The sequence below is a fragment of the Drosophila willistoni genome (assembly GCF_018902025.1).
Source record: "Drosophila willistoni isolate 14030-0811.24 chromosome XL unlocalized genomic scaffold, UCI_dwil_1.1 Seg141, whole genome shotgun sequence".
NCBI lineage: Eukaryota > Metazoa > Arthropoda > Insecta > Diptera > Drosophilidae > Drosophila > Drosophila willistoni.
The window spans coordinates 7,385,513-7,402,255 of record NW_025814052.1 but is presented as its reverse complement, the minus strand read 5'-3'; the positions used below and the strand labels follow the sequence as shown (position 1 = coordinate 7,402,255).

General features: G+C 39.4%; 3 protein-coding genes across 4 annotated transcripts; 2 read left to right on the top strand and 1 right to left on the bottom strand.

The window, feature by feature from the left end:
- Window positions 1–1,006: 1,006 nt before the first annotated feature.
- LOC6649152 (beta-1,3-galactosyltransferase brn) lies at window positions 1,007–2,945 on the bottom strand. The gene is made up of 2 exons (XM_002071671.3): window positions 2,479–2,945; window positions 1,007–2,412 (listed from the first exon to the last, which is right to left on the bottom strand). Exons 1-2 carry the CDS (start codon window positions 2,753–2,755, stop codon window positions 1,505–1,507), a joined length of 1,185 nt encoding a protein of 394 aa, XP_002071707.1. The 5' UTR covers window positions 2,756–2,945; the 3' UTR covers window positions 1,007–1,504.
- Window positions 2,946–3,310: 365 nt separating this feature from the next.
- Window positions 3,311–12,881, top strand: LOC6649151. Its single transcript, XM_023179015.2, has 11 exons — window positions 3,311–3,601; window positions 4,797–5,965; window positions 7,411–9,591; window positions 9,656–9,897; window positions 9,963–10,405; window positions 10,485–10,723; window positions 10,786–10,976; window positions 11,049–11,210; window positions 11,274–11,811; window positions 11,883–12,256; window positions 12,329–12,881. The coding sequence occupies exons 2-11, from the start codon at window positions 4,823–4,825 to the stop codon at window positions 12,528–12,530; spliced, it is 5,715 nt and encodes a 1,904-aa protein (XP_023034783.1). The 5' UTR covers window positions 3,311–3,601; window positions 4,797–4,822; the 3' UTR covers window positions 12,531–12,881.
- A 3,112-nt stretch (window positions 12,882–15,993) lies between these two features.
- Window positions 15,994–16,701, top strand: LOC6649150 (cytochrome c oxidase assembly factor 6 homolog). Of its 2 annotated transcripts, none has more exons than XM_023179379.2 (2): window positions 15,994–16,032; window positions 16,121–16,701. In XM_023179379.2, the coding sequence occupies exon 2, from the start codon at window positions 16,190–16,192 to the stop codon at window positions 16,466–16,468; it is 279 nt and encodes a 92-aa protein (XP_023035147.1). In that variant the 5' UTR covers window positions 15,994–16,032; window positions 16,121–16,189; the 3' UTR covers window positions 16,469–16,701. The 2 variants fall into 2 exon arrangements, with proteins under 2 accessions (XP_023035147.1, XP_046867076.1); XM_047011120.1 differs by lacking the exon at window positions 15,994–16,032 and adding an exon at window positions 16,036–16,053.
- Window positions 16,702–16,743: the final 42 nt, after the last annotated feature.

Here is a 16,743-nt window from a genome sequence, read left to right as displayed (position 1 = left end):
TGTCATCTATCTATGAAACTGCCTAAGTATCTATCTCTCTCTCTCTCTCTTGCCTTAGCAGGCAACCACAGCTCTCGCTCTCTCTCTCTCTCGCACCGCAGAGCCTTTGAAAGAGTTGAGTAACTGCGCCCCTGCCCGAAACTAGCTGACAAATTGAATATTTTTTGTTTTTTTTTTTTTTTAATTAATTACCTAATATACAATTTATTTATTTATATTTATTTAGACTTAGAACTTGAGATAAAATTCCAGAAATGGTAGCAAAAAGAACAAATCAAAAAAAAAACAAGACAAATAATCACCATGAAAAGAAAACGAAAAAAAAAAAAAAAGATGTAAGGTGAAGAATTGCACATTAATATGCAAATAATGATGATACTACGAGCGCGTACTTTCTATAAAGTTACGAAAGAGACAACAGAACGTACGAGATTGAATCGAACATACAGAGGGAGAATTAGAGAGAGGGAGATGAAAAGAAACGCTCAATCTCTTTTGTAACTTGTATAGAGACTGCGGCCGTAGAAGCACTCTCACACACACACACACATACAAACACACACACAAGCACGCACGCAAAACATGCGATCAGCTGATTTCCGGCACAACACCTCCCACACACACACACACCCACTCACACAACGCATACGCATACATATTCACACACGCACTCACATTTAATTAATTTTAAAGGAAAAAACGCAATAAACAATAACGAAGAAATAAAAGAAAAAGCAATCATGAAATTAAGGAAAACAAAATGAATACATAAATAACTAAAGAAATGAGCGATGGACAAACAAAAGTAATGTAATTTCATGGATAACCATGAAATTGTGCTTAATTGTATTGCATTTATTTAATTTAAATTTATTTATGATAATAAAGAATGATAATACAAATGGAAAACTCAACAGTTTCAGCTTATTAAAACATTTAGCACATGCAAATTTCCTTGATCTGTAATAATTGGGCATCATCAATAACAAACTGCACTCATTAAGGATTCTTTCGGCAATATACATATTTTTATTAATAAATATCCTGTCAGGGAAAAGCATACATTCCCATACTAGGCGTACAATGAATATATTAAAGCAATACATTGTAGAAAAATGAGAATGTCATTGTATTAATTACACATTATTGGGCTTAGGTTTTAATTAACTAAATTAAATCTCATTAATTGGACGGAATTGTTTATTAGTTAGACTCTAGCAATTGTTATGTGGCATACAGAAGCAAAGATCCTTAAGGATTATGGATTGCTTCAAGGAGCAATACAAGATGCTACCATGGGAAAATCTATGGTTTCGTGTCTTTCTAGCTTGCACATCCAAATATGTATATACATGTATGTATGTATATAGATAGATAGACACTATAACAAAGTTTCCTATAACTAATTACTTGTTGCACACTTTTTTCGACTTAAACCTATAAAATCGTAAGCTAATTGGTGAGCTTAGTTTTTGTATGTTGGTCAACCAACATTGTCCATTGGTCATCTTAGTTTAAGGGCTTTCACTTGAGCGACCCCGTGTTCCGGCACTGGATGCTTTACAGCCGCCACGCAAGTCTGTTTGAGGGATTTACCAGGTGGCCGTTTAATGCACTCATCAAAATAACATTTCTCCACATTATGTAGAAATTCTATAAGCAATTTAGCATCCGCACCATTAGGACCCACTGAATATTCACACTCAAAGTTATGCATCTTCAGATCCCGGACACAGCAGTCCAAGTTCTCTGAATTCGGTGAGAACCAATCGTTGTGCCGTTTAAGTGGTATGCCCAATTGTTGTCGCACCACGCCTGTCAACCAGGTGTCATCAATCCAAAATATAGGCAACCGTTCGGCTTCGGCCACAAGTCGGGCGGCTGTTGGCACATTGGTGATATACAGCCAACCGGATAGATAGGCCGGATAGAGGGCATGCGGATACTCTTGGCGCGTCACAAACCACTTGTTGGCTCGAAGGCGTATGGGTGGCTTGGCGTCCAGCACATAACCGGCCAGAAGAGTATTCGACGTGGCCAACGTAGGTTGGCTAACCTCCAGAGACTCCAGATACCGTCGTAGATGAAAGACATCATAAATAATATCATCGTCCAGTTTGATAATAAACTTGGCTCGACGCTCGCATTCGGTGGCGGCCCACCGAAGACCCATCACATGCTTGTAGCTGAGATTGCGATAATCCTCAATAAAGTTACCCTGCAACAAATCGCCAAAACGTGTCTGCTCACTAACAAGCTGAGCCTGAGTTAGGAAACGCTCCCGTTTCGGCAGAGCGGCCAGTAGAAAGATCCGTTGCAGACCCATTTCAGCCAATTTGCTTTGCGGAATAGCCTGACGGTGGGCGGCACGCAGTGAATCGTGGCCCCCATAGGAGGTGACAATCAAAACAGCTGCGACAAATTGGTAAACGATTAGAGCCCAGGAATTAAGTGGCACTTGGCAGTCACGATACTTACCCAAGAGCTCTTTGTCAGCACTGCGACACACATTACTTGGCAGGAGATAGGCAAAGTCGGTGAGATTCAGCAAAGGACCTGCCTGTGGTCCATTTGCAACTGTTGTCGCCTCGCTCTCACCATCTGGTAGATGGACCAGAAACTCATCACTCTCTTCGGAGGATGAGGAAGACGATGAACTCTCATGCAAATGATTCGAGAAATAGCTGATGCACAATAGAATTATGATCAGCAGTGATAATACAATTGGAAGCAATCTGCGGCCGCGCATGCGCATCTTCTCACATTCTATTTGTGGATTGGGTGTGAGCTATAGTGCAGGAGCTGCATATAGATTGGGTATGTTGCTAAGCACTGCAACGACAGCAACCACAGACACCCATTAATTAATTAATTAATTACGATCCTTAACAATAAACAATAAAATAGCGATTTGTGGAAAACTTATGAGTCGATAACGATAACGCGCATTTGAGATGGTACACTGTTAAATTTAACATTTCCGTTTGGTTGATTTACATAGTGTTTAAATTTGAGTCTTTTAAAATTCAAATAGCATTGGCGGTAGACAAATTGTCCAGATTGGTAGTTTTTACGATCAGGTTTAAAGTTGTTTGATATTAAAAATTTGAAGTTGTAAACCCTATCTTTGCAAAGGCATATTTGCTTCGTGACACTAGTGAACATATTTTTTGTTTGGCATTTCCTGAAGGCAGCATAATGTTTTTTTAAATTTATCAGTTGCTATCGGTTAACATTTCGCTGTTAACCGTCTTAACAGTGCCATCGATAGTATCGATGGTGCCATTAATGGAATTCCCATCTCTATTTGTCTTGTTTTGGTTGTCGAGGTGAGCGGTCGTGCGCGCGGTCGTGTGTGTGTGTGTGTGTTTTCCTTTATATTTCTTAATAATAATTATAAATTGTGTGTGCTCTGCTCTTTACCACCACCACCCATGTGCAAATATCAAAATATTGAATTTAAAAAGATTGATCCGTGACTTAAAACTGAAAGTGAAAAATGAAGCAGTGACCAGCAGCAACAGCAGCAGCAGTCGTCGCAGAAGGATAGCAGCAGCAGCAGCAGCAGCAACCAACCAACGAAGAGAGCAAAATTGAAGTTGTGAGTGCGCGCGGTGAGGAAGAGAAATATCTCAAACTCAAATTGATTGTCGAATTGTCATTGTGCGATGTCGATGCGTCGACGTCGACGTCGTCGTCGGTGATGATGATGATGTCTCTGTCGTCGTTGACGTCGACGTAGTCGGTAGTTTTCTTAGTTGTATTTTTTTTTTGTTTTTTTTTGTATTTTTTTAAATACCAAGCCAAATTAGCCAACACCAAAACAGGAACTGCAAAGTTGGTGGCAATAAGAATATGCATTCGATTCTTATTGGGAAAAAATATTTCCAATTGTTAAGAAAGAAATATAAAAATAATAATAAGAGCAAAACCAAAATAAAAAAAAATCTAAATCATAGCACCCAGCACCAACAGCAGCACCAGCAACGAAGAAAAAGAAGAAGAGAGAAAAAAAGCAAGAAAACGACAGCATGTTGTGTGTGAGCTAATCAGCAGCAGCGATTTCTACAAACATTTTTTTGTTGTTTTTTTTTGAAGAGAAAAAAAATGAAGAAGAAGAAATAGCAGCACCAGACGGACATACGGACAAATTGAAGAAAAAAAAAGTAATAATTGATTAATAAATTATGTATCAGATACAAGTTAAAGTGCAATTTGAATTTTTCATATAATGGGGGGATCTGACAAATACCTACCCTTCCCCGCCCACACACACACACACACTTATTGTCACCCTCTAACCTCCACTGTTACTCTCAACCTCCCCCTCATTTCTTGGCAGCCAACAACAACAACAACAGTGTGTTAACCGTTAACTGCGACAGTAGGAGACCAAACGTTACCGTCGCTGCCGACGTCGACTGCGCCGTTGGCGTTGTTTATTTGTTGGTTTTCCTTCATTCGCTCGCTCGCTTGCTGCTGCTTGCGTGAGAGACATTGACGGAACGCGTGAGTGAGCGAATGAAAGGGGGGAGGTATGGGAGAGAGTACGGGAGTTGTGTTGTTGTGGGACAGGATGTTGTGTGTCGTACGGTATCGGTAACGCGGGGGTGGTTAAGGTAGTTTTCAGTTAGTTTGTTTTAATTCTCAGTTTAGCACCAAACTAAAATTTATTTTGTAGATAAAAATACAACAAATCTAGTGTATTAAGAAGAGGATAATATATTTTTTGTTGGTGTGTGTGCAATGTGTGAATATTGATTCTATCAAATTGCTATACATTTTGGTGATTCTAGGAGAGAGAGAAAAAGAGGAGATCAAGATGACGGACTTTGTGGAGCTGCTCAATAGCATGTCGACAACGTTTAATAGTGACTGTGCCACCACAACAGCCGAGGGCGGGACACTCCTTAATTTGGATTTGGCCGAAGATAAGACGCTAAAATGGCGCAATTTGGCCAATAATCAATTTGCCTGCAAGGATAAGGAGAAGAAGCAGCAGCCGCCGACGACGACTCAGACAACTAGCAAAGGGTCAGATGCAATAATTGACAAAAATGAAGATCCAGCATCATTAGAAGCTGCAGAGCAGTCAACGCCAGCAGTGACGGAGCAGTCAGACGTAACATCAGAGAAGGTATCCTCTGAACTGCTTGAGGAAGAGATTGAGGATAATGTCAAGGAATTGTTAGCGGATGTAATTGATGCAGCTGCAGTTAAAGTGGAAGAAGAAGAAAAAGCTGCAGCTGTCGCTGCTACTGCCAAAATAGCAACAGAAAGCGAAGAAGGAGCAAAAGCGGCAGCGACGACGACGGCATCCATCGCAGAGTTAGCAGACCCCCCCAAAACTTCGTTTAACGAAGCAAAACAACCAGCAACCGAAGTGCCAGCCGATGGTAATGACAACGCTCCGACGGCCACAACAAATACACCAAATGAGGTGACAGCAGCCGCTGTTGACGCTGACGTTGACGTTGACGTCGATGCCAATGCTACTGCCTCTGCCTCCGTGGAAATCAAAATTGAGGAAACATCGAGAAACGCTGCCTCAGTCGACAGCAATGACGACAGGATCAAGACTGAGACGGAGACACAAACAAAACAAGTGACAAACAACCAAGATAATGAGGATGAAGAAGAAGAAGAATCGAAAAGCAGCGCAGCAGCAGAACTAGAACTGACCACAGCAACCAAAGCAACAGTAAAAGTTAAATCTGCATCCCCAACAACAACAACAAATTCTCAGCTGCAATCAACAGCAGCAGCAGCTGCCGTAGCAGAGATACCAACAGAAGCAGCTTTAGTTTTGGCTCCACTTGTTGTCAATTCTGCCAACGATAGCGTCGACGTCGATGTCGATGTCGATGTTGAGGCTGACGCAACAACTACGATTTTGACAGGCAATTCTGCAGCAGCAGCTGAACCAACGCCAGCAGCAACAGCAGCCGTGAATGCTGATAAAAATGTACGTACATACAAACAAGTAAATGAGTGCCTTGCCTTACCATGCGTTCCCCCTATATACTACACATGTATGTATATATATTTATATGTATGTGTGTGTATGTGTATGTAGGTGTCACTCCTCCCTTCACACACTTTATTATTTTTTGGGGGGTTTCCCACAGTTACAACAAAGGAGTCTCCCACTATCAAGATGACCATTCATGATAAGCCATAAATTTCGATTTCTTCGATTATGATTAGAATGATGATGATATCGATTAGCAATTGCAAATTGCAATTTAAATTGAACTTTAGTTCTGAGATTTCTCCGATTTGTCATATTTACATACACATAATTCTATTTTAAGGTTTTCTTTTCGCCCAAAGCTTTCTCAAGCAAGCTTTAAGCTCGATTGGTTTTATATATATGTATATATATACATATATTAATTGGGTCTAAATACAATAATAAAAAAAAAAAAAACAAAAGAAATAAATAATAATAAAATCCAAAACAAAATAATGCCGAAAGATTCTTACCTTGACTTATCTAATCGAAGATGATGAGACAAAACTATTTCGTTGCACTTTGAAAGTTTTGCCCTTAGTTAAAGATTAACTCCACCCCTCCAATAGATATCTTACCCCCACCTTTTTTTCCAACTTAATGCTCTTTAGATTCGATAGCCATATGATTTTGTTTTCGCAAATGTTTAAGAAACAAAAAAAGACTAAAGATCTTCAAGTTAATGTTATCTGGTAATAATTGTTTTTCATCCAACAAATTTGTCTTTGCATTTACCGTGCAAAGTTCAGTTTGATGTTTCATAGTAGTCATTTGGCTTATATTAATTTTGCCCCATTATCAAAGAGATAATAGCAGATACGATTAAATAAAATGCTTCAACAAGTTTTATGATTTTCAATGTTTCTTTTTTTTTATTAAGAAACATTCTTAACGGACTCGATTCGCTCCTTTTCTTAGTTTCTTTCCTGTTGAAAACATTAGTAATCTTTCAAATAAATAGGATAGAATTTTGCATCATCCTGTATTTTAAGTCCATATGCTTTATTTAGATTAAAATAATCAAATGGGAAAAAAAAATCCTGACATGTGGTTAAGGATATTAGTGACCTAATTGAATAAAGTCCAGCAACGACCACGACGATTCATGTCTTACCTGCTGTAATTTTTAGCTTCTGACAAACAAACAAAAAGAATAACAAATTTCACAAGGACGTTTAGAGAGAGAGAGAGAGATAGTTGTGTATCCTTTTAGTTCCGGGCACCCAAACCACTCGATATCCTCATCCCGCCCATGCATTGGCTAGTGGTATCCTTGTGTTTTGCAATCCATATATTACCATAGCAACCAGTGTTGAATAATTCTATTGCACATTCCAATCCAGTCTAGACCCACAAAAACCCATTTCTTGTTTTTTTTTTTTTTTTGCGCTTTACAGGAACAAATTTCACCTGGCAGCAATACGCGTCGTTTGCGACGCACTCCAAGGCCCACAGATACACCAACAACCACACCCACACCCTTGGAAGAGCCACAAGTTGATGGTGGTGATATTAGAACGGAAGTGAGGCCAGCCAAGGAGGAGGAGGAAATCGAATCACCCATCGAGAGCAACGAGCTGAATGAAGTTAAAAAAGAGCCCGAAAAATGTTTAGCAAGTGTCGATGGAATCGGCATTGGAGATGATGTTGATGCAGCAGCCACTGTCTCTTCTACTTCCTCTACCACCCCAACGGAGCCACCAGTTGTGGCAACTGTTGTTGCACCACCACCACCACCAAAACGTGGTCGTGGACGAGCCAAAAAGATCAAACTCGATGTAGAACTGCCAACAAATGAGCTGATTGATGGTGAAAATGCATACGGAGATGAGACAATGGCCACCGCCATATCGCCTACAGTTGTCGTTGAGCGTAAACAACCCGGACGTAAGCGTAAACTGCCCGAGGAGCAACAGGAAGCGGCATTGATTGCCAGCGAATTGGCCACATTAGTGGTTAAGACGGAAAACCAAGAGCTTGAGGTCAGCGAAATAGCACCCAGTGGTAGTGGTGTCGATCCGAAGCGAACGAGACGCAGTGTTCGTTTGGGCAATAGACATCCGGCTGATCCTATAGTCAATGCCACCTGGAGTGAAGAGGTGAAAACGGAACCATCTGTTGGTGGGACGTCTGGCGCTGATTTGGTCACCACGTTAAGTGAGCTACCAATGCCCGTGCTGGACGAGAAGACGCCGCCCAAGAAACGCGGTCGTAAAGCCAAAATACCACCAACAGTCAAACCAAACGAATCCCAGTTAGCTTCAACCACCACCAATCATCACTCTGGTCAGCCACTCACAAATGGTAATAAGCGAAGCACACCAACCACCACTAACGCCAACGCCACCGCCACCACCACAACGACATCATCATCATCCTCAAACGTTGCTGGCCTCGGCGGAAGCGGTGAATTGCAATTGCCAAAACGTTCGAAGCGTCGCATCAAGCCCACACCAAAAATTCTAGAAAACGATGAACTACGCTGTGAGTTTGAAACAAAACATATTGAACGCATGACCCACTGGGAGACAGCCGGAGCCGATAGTGATTCACATTTCGAGACACCACAGCAATCGTTTAGTGGTGGTGGCGGTGGTGGAGCTGGTTCAAACTCATCCACTTCGCGGCAAAAGAGCGAGAAATCAGATGGCAGTGGATTTGATGTTGGCGGTCAGCATCCAGCTGGGACAAGTGCCATTAAGAAGCGTCTCTTTTCCAAATCTCAACGGGATATTGAGAATTCTGGTGCAGCTTTGGTGGCCAAAAGTAAAGTCAAACCCTGCCCCAATGTTGACAAATTTCTTAGCGATATTAAGGCGGCCAAATTGAATGCCAATCGATCGCCAGAGGAACGTAAACTTAACAAAAAGCAATTACGTAAACTGGCCAAGCAAAAGGAGAAGCATCTAAAGCATTTGGGCTTAAGACGCAATAATAGCGAAGATGCCAGCGATGATGATAGCTCCAATACGGATAACGAGGAATTTGTTCCCGCCACTCCGGTGCAGGTGGGCAAACCCAGTTTAACTCTACGACTGCGCAATGCTGCGCCCAAGGAGCAGCAAGTGCCCACCACCTCAGCAGCGGCTGCCGCAACTGCCTCTCAAAAAGCCCAACATCCTTCAGCAAATTCAGTTAAACTAAATCGTCGTGTTGGCGTTCGTACTGGAGTCCAATCAGCAGCAGCAGCAGCAGCAGCAGCGGCCATGCAATCTCCATTAGAACCAGATCAACTTCATTCGCTAAATAGTTCAATTTTGGCTGCTGCCGAACTAAACGATACGGATGCCATTCCCACCACCTCCAACTCCTCCATAAAGGTGAAGTCATCAAAGTTTATTTGCTTGTGCCAGAAGAGCTCCCAATACTATGCCCGCAATGCCCCTGATTCTTCTTATTGCTGTGCCATCGACAACATTGATGAGCAGAAAATTGGCTGCTGCAATGAACTGTCCGCCGAGGTCCATAATCTCTTGCGTCCCAGTCAACGTGTCGGCTATATGATACTCTGCGATGATCACAAAAAGCGTCTACAATCGCACAATTGCTGTGCTGGATGTGGAATCTTTTGTACACAGGTAAGAGGGATAGCGTGAGAGAGATTCCAGATAACATATAATTGAATCTACTTTTTTCTTACAGGGCAAATTTGTACTCTGCAAGCAGCAACACTTTTTCCATCCGGACTGTGCCCAAAGATTCATTTTGAACAGTCCCTTTGAGGGTCAACAGCTGCTCCAGAGCAATAATAGTAACAAATTCCATAGTCCAATGTTGGTACTAAAGTGTCCCCATTGCGGTTTGGATACCCCTGAACGTACTTCAACTGTCACCATGAAATGCCAAACATTGCCCGTTTTCCTGCCCACCCAAAAGTCCAAAATGTAAATGAAATAAATATGCATATATTTAAGGAATTTTAGTTAAATTAAATGTCTTCTCTTTATAGAAAACCTGCCAAATTGACCACCTCAGCGCATTTGGCACAGTTTGCAGCTGGTAGAAGTAATAGTACAGTGACTGCCAGCAAATCATCTACCACTGGACGTGGTAGACCAGCATCGTCAGCCAACGCCAGCAACACAAACGCCACTTCTACATCGGCTGGAGCAGCAGCAGGAGCTGGAGCCACAGGCAAGAGCAATGGTATAAGAGGAGGAAAAGCAACAGCAACAACAGCAGCAGTCAATGCGACCAGCAACTCTCATAATAGTGGGGCTGCTGGTGGTCATACAATCACGTTTGAACAACTGATACCCGATTCAGTGTTGAATGTGGTGCTGCGTGGTCATGTGGTATCGGCCAGTGGTCGTGTTACCACCGAATTTACCTCACGCGACATGTACTATGCCGTACAGAACGATGATCTTGAGCGTGTGGCTGAGATATTGGGTAAGATTTAACCCCCAGAGAGATACAGAGAGAGAGAGAGAGAGAGAGAATGATGTCATTGTTTATTCTACTTTTTTAGCTGCCGATTATAATGTGCTAGCGCCAATGCGTGAATATCCTGGTACCTGTCTACATTTAGTTGCCCATTCGGGAACCCTACAAATGGCCTATCTGCTGCTATGCAAGGGGGCCAGTTCACAGGATTTTGTCAATGTGGTGGACAGTGAATTGCGTACGGCTCTTATGTGTGCCGTGATGAATGAAAAATGCGATATGCTTAATCTATTCCTGCAATGTGGAGCCGATGTGGCCATCAAAGTGAGTCAACAAAGTGAATTATATAGAGAATTCGAATTAAATTGACGACTTTTATTTTTTAGGGTCCAGATGGTAAAACTAGTCTGCATATTGCTGCCAAAATGGGCAATGTTGAGGCCACTCAATTGATTGTGGATAGCTATCGGGCTTCGCGTAATATAAGTAACTTTTTAAGTTTCATAGATGCCCAAGATGAGGGCGGCTGGACGGCTATGGTTTGGGCAGCCGAACTCGGTCATACCGATATTGTTAGGTTTGTTTTTGGAATCTGACCTATATATATATATTTAATCACAAAACTGACTCTCCATGCCCCCTTTTATAGTTTACTACTCAACCATGGAGCCGATCCCAATATATGTGACAATGATAACAATACCGTGCTACATTGGTCCGCTTTGCACAATGATGGACTGGAGACCATAACAGTGCTCCTACAAGCTGGTGCCGATTGCAATGTCCAGAATGTGGAGGGTGATACTCCACTGTAAGTAGTTGATCCGCCTTAATACGCCTCCAACAAGTTGATTAACTTAATGCTTTCTTGCAGTCACATTGCCTGTCGACATTCGGTAACCCGCATGTGCATTGCCCTTATTGCCAATGGAGCCGATCTAATGATTAAGAATAAAGCCGAGCAATTACCCTTCGATTGTATACCCAATGAGGAATCGGAATGCGGACGAACTGTCGGTTTTAATATGCAAATGCGTAGTTTTCGTCCTCTTGGACTGCGGACACGTGTCGTCTGTGCAGATGCATCGAATGGTCGGGAAGCCCGACCCATTCAGGCAGTACGCAATGAGCTTACCATGTCCGAGCATGAGGATGAGGCAGATACTCTAATGTGGCCGGATTTTAAGTATATTACCAATTGCATTATATTGCAAAATTCTGTGCAAATCGATAGACGTGTGTCCCAGATGCGCATCTGCTCGTGTCTCGATAGCTGTAGCAGTGATCTTTGCCAATGCAATGGAGCCTCCTCGCAGAATTGGTATACGGCCGAAAGTCGTTTGATTTCCGACTTTAATTACGATGATCCAGCTGTCATATTCGAGTGCAATGATGTTTGTGGTTGCAATCAGGTAGATTCAATAATCGATTATATAAATAAATTTGCCAATTGACGTTCTGATTGTTTCTTGTTCCTTTTTAGTTATCCTGCAGAAATCGTGTTGTCCAGAACGGCACACGCATTCCGTTGCAAATTGTTGAATGCGAAGATCCCGCCAAGGGCTGGGGTGTACGTGCTCTGGCCAATGTACCCAAAGGCACATTTGTGGCCAGTTATACGGGTGAGATACTAACTGCCCCGGAGGCAGATAGACGCACTGATGATAGCTATTACTTTGATCTGGATAATGGGCATTGCATCGATGCCAATTATTATGGCAATGTGACACGATTCTTTAATCATTCGTGTGAACCGAATGTCCTGGCCGTACGTGTGTTTTACGAACATCAGGATTATCGTTTTCCTAAAATTGCATTTTTTGCCTGTCGCGACATCGATTCGGGCGAGGAAATCTGGTAAGAATATAAAGATAACCCTACTTATCTGTGAAATAACTGAATGCATATGTATATGTCCCCCTTAACTAGTTATGACTATGGCGAAAAGTTTTGGCGCAATGAACAGCGCGCCAACAACGGTTGCAAGTGCCTCACGTCCGTGTGTAAATATGCCGGAAGACTGGCAGCAACAAGCACAAATCCATCGCCAATGGATAGGGAGGGATTTGATGGGGGGGATTTGTTAGTATCATCAGCTCCTCCAGACGAAGATTTCGATGTGAAGGCGTAGGAACTATCAAGAAGAGGAGTTATCCATATGTAAAGAAACCACCCACCAAGGACCACAGGACATAGGACAAGGGGAGATAACTAGAGGAAAGAGAAGGTAGATGGAGAGAGAGAGACAGGCAATCGACATCGACTCTCTTGGCCAAGCCAAGTTGCCAATTAAACATCACATATATACATATAACAAAAAGATCGCCATATTGTTCATATGCATGCATCTATATACATATATGTATGTATATATATCGAAATCAAAGCCAATAACAACAAACATTGTTTGTTTAATTGGCCGTCTTCGACTGCCAAATGTTCATGTTTATTTAATTTTAACAAAACAAAATTATTGTTTATTATTATTATTTTTTGTCATAGATTTTGCTTTTACATACATATATATACACATATATGTATATATATATATTTTTCATTCTTTGTTTTATTATGCATTTGTTTTTTGCAATGATTATTAATTATTATTATACATATATATATAAAATTTTAATTATTATATTACAAAAAAATTACACAAAACAAAAACTAACCAATAAGCTTGGACATATTGTCGCAATGTACAATCCCAAAAAAAATGTCGTTTACAATATGTGTATGTGTGTGTTTGCCAGTGTGCATGTGGTTAATTGTGTAAGTGTATGTGTGTGTGTGTGTGTGTGCGGGTGTGTGTGTGCGGGTGTGTGAGAGTTAAATGTTAAAACTTAAAAATAATGGCAAACAATTTGTATCTAGTCATAAGAATGAGAGAATTGAAAGCAAAGTTTTAGCCAGAATGAGACAGACAGAGACAGAGAGAGAGTGGGAGAGAGAGATAAAGTATGTGGAAAGGTAAAAACATTTCGAGAATTTTGTTTTCTTTTTTTTTATACATTGCATTTTGTAAAAGATTATATACGAATGATGAGTAAAAAATAATCGGTCAAATATGGGTAACTTTTTTTTTTGTTGTCTTTCTTTGATTTTATATACACACACATATATATATATATGTACATGAATATATATATATATATAGTATTTATCCAGACTTGGTATTTATTAGGTTTTTTTTTTTCTGTCTTTTATCTAAATAATATCAACTACATACACAACTCTTTAATATTAAAGATCTTCTATATATATATAGAAACCATCGGTCCAAACAATTAGTCCTTTTAGACGCAAAAGCATTTTAAATATCATTTCACATTGCTCTCTGATAGGAACAATAATTTAACGAGTAGTTGGCATTTTGTTTTCTAATAAGCATACATATCCCTTTTTACATATATTTACATATATAGATTCTTGAGTGTGTCCTATGTCCTCCGCCTGTTTACTAATTTCATTCTATTGCAGTAACTTTTCCCTTGGATCGAAAAAATATAGCATGGCAGTCAGTCGATTGCTCCCACAAAAAAGAAAATATATATAGATTTTTAGTAAGGCATTTTTCTGAATGACACACATGGCATGGAAAACTCAGAAGAAAAAGTCTATACATTTTTTTTTTGTAATGTCAATTGTTGGTTTAAAACTAAACAATAAATAATGAAATATTCACAATAACAATAATTGTTAAGAAATTTTTTGTAGAACTATAGACTAATAATAATCTGTTTTAAGTCAAATTCCAATCAAAATCACCGAATTTGTTTAAAAAAAAAAAAAAAGCAAACAAAAAATTATTTTTTTTTACCTTTCCCCATTTGGCATTTTGTGGTTTTGTCTAGCGAGCTTCGTTTTTTTTTTTTTCTTGCAAGTGGGCCATTAATTAAAAAAATAATAATAATTAAATTTACGTGAATGTAACAATAAAATTAATGACAAAACCAAAACAAAAGAAAAAAACAAATAATTGTTATAAATGAAACTTTTAACACTTTATAAGGCAATGTTATATTAAAAAGGAAAATTCTTTGGGATAGTTTTTTTTTTACGTAAATTTTACTTTAGGTATTCCAACAAAAAAAAAAAAAAACTCATATATAGAGACAAGATACATACAAAAAGTACAACCAAAATATTGAAATCCTTACGAATGAACCCAAACAAATTTTTTAATTTTGCCAAGCAATTTAAAGCATTGTCGCTTTTTAAAACAAAAAAGTGCCACAAGTGCCTCGTAATGATTTATAAAATATATATCCCCGCCCAACCACCACTCCCCCAATACTCTTGCCCCAATATTACAGGAATGTCCTTGAGCATGTAGAAAGAAAAAAACCACTTACTAAACAAAATTGCAATGCATTTTCCCCTTTCATTTTTTGGTATATTGAGAAATTCGATAGTTTTTTCATATCCTGGCGTCTAACGATTTAGATTCGGAACGATTTAGGTATAAGCTTTATCTATATATATATATATTTAAATATTTGTGGCCACTTGACTTATTAACTAATGCAAGGACAACAAAAACTACTACTACTTATGTACATACATATACGTGTGCATGTGTATGTATTTGTATATCTCGGTATGTAACAACAATTGTAAATGTTTGTACTGACAATAGGGAATAGGTAAAAAAAAAAAGGGAATTCATGGGTAAACCAATTTATAGGTTAAGTTGAAACGATATAAACTAAAAATAACAACAAAAATAAGTAAAACAAACTGCTGAAAATGTAATCAATGACACACGCATGACACACACACATTTCCAATTGGATTTGCAGTGTTAATTCCTAGACAAAACAAAAAGTAAATGAAAACAGACTTAGATATTTTGTAAATGTTTAGTAATAGCTTATAAACAATTAAGAAGAATATGATGAAAAAACCTCCCCCACCACCAGCACCCCTCCCGCTGTCGTTTTCAATCGGGCAATATTCGAACAAAAAAAGAAAGGAACAATTATGACGTTTCCCACGATTTTGTCTGACTGCGATGGCATTATAGTTATATATGTATGTATGTATATTGTGTGCATGTGTACCTATTGTTTAAGCAACGTAATAACAAGTTTTTCTTGATAGAACAAAAATACATGCATAATATATCTGCAATTGCAAATATGTATGTGTGTATATAAAGGTTTCGATGTATTAGAATTTAAACAGGCAACAACAACAACCACAAACAAAACTTAGAATATATAGGTATATGTATATGTATACATATATAACTCACCATTTTTAATTTCATTGTTATTCATTATAATGGAGCAACAAAAAAAACCTGTTGCTACATTTTAGTAATTTTGTTATTACTCTTTTTTTCTCTCTCAGCATTTTATACACCAACATTTAGATAATTAGTTGAAATTTATCTTTAAATGGCACATTTCGTTTGCAATAATGTTAAGCATAAGAGATATAAAATCAAATAAAACGTACTATGAAGTATCAACAAAGTTGAAAAATTCTATTCAAAAGAAATTCAAATCGAAGCGCCCATATGGTTGTGCAGAAATGACAGCTACAGTTATCGAATACCTATCGATAAACTATTTGCCAGTATTTGAACATATGTTTATCTGACATTAGCACGGTCGCCCTGTATCCAGGTTGGTTGGTTTTGTAATAGAGTAATATATCTTTGGAATTTGTTGTTAAACAATTTTTTAAATTAATTTTAATTCTACATAAGCGCAGGATATATCAAGGCTGTGAGCTTTAAAGGAAATAAGCTAAAAAAACACTGCCTGCCCATCACCTGCCACAATGAGTTTTCCGGACAAATCCGAACGTGCAAAATGCTGGACGGCACGGGATGATTATTGGAAATGTCTGGATGAGAATGCGCCCAAGCACAGTTCAACAAGTGGCGAAAAGGTTCCCAATGCCTGTCAGATCCTACGCAAGGCTTTCGTACAATCCTGCCCGGGTCAGTGGGTGAAGCATTTCGATCGCAAGCGTACCTACGAGCAGTTTAAAGAGAAGATGGCCAAGGGCTATGATCCGCTGGAGGAGCGCAAGGGTAGCGAAAAGCCCAGCAAATGAGATGAGGAGTGGACAGAAGGAATGATGTAAATTGTTGTTACGCTGCTTATATTAGTTTTTTTTTTGTAATTGTTATAGTGTTATAGTGGGAAATAAAAGAAAACACGAAAGAAATTCAAACAGTTAGCTTCAGTGTGTACACACCACGACAAAAAGAAAAATTAGCCGGCTCCAGAATGTGCTAAAAATGCCCGAAAACGCGTTGCCTAACTGGCTGCTAAACGATAATTAAACAATTTGAAAGTTAATTGGTGAATCGCAGTCATCCAGTAAAA

Excerpts from the sequence above, each read along its gene's own strand:
- LOC6649152 (XM_002071671.3), bottom strand. The coding sequence starts at position 2,755 with ATGCGCATGCGCGGCCGCAGATTGCTTCCAATTGTATTATCACTGCTG. Across the intron at positions 2,413-2,478 it reads TGCTGACAAAGAGCTCTTGG|CTGTTTTGATTGTCACCTCC; the intron begins GTAAGTATCGTG and ends AATTTGTCGCAG.
- LOC6649151 (XM_023179015.2), top strand. The coding sequence starts at position 4,823 with ATGACGGACTTTGTGGAGCTGCTCAATAGCATGTCGACAACGTTTAAT. Across the intron at positions 10,724-10,785 it reads GAGCCGATGTGGCCATCAAA|GGTCCAGATGGTAAAACTAG; the intron begins GTGAGTCAACAA and ends TTTATTTTTTAG. Across the intron at positions 12,257-12,328 it reads GATTCGGGCGAGGAAATCTG|TTATGACTATGGCGAAAAGT; the intron begins GTAAGAATATAA and ends CCCCTTAACTAG.
- LOC6649150 (XM_023179379.2), top strand. The coding sequence starts at position 16,190 with ATGAGTTTTCCGGACAAATCCGAACGTGCAAAATGCTGGACGGCACGG.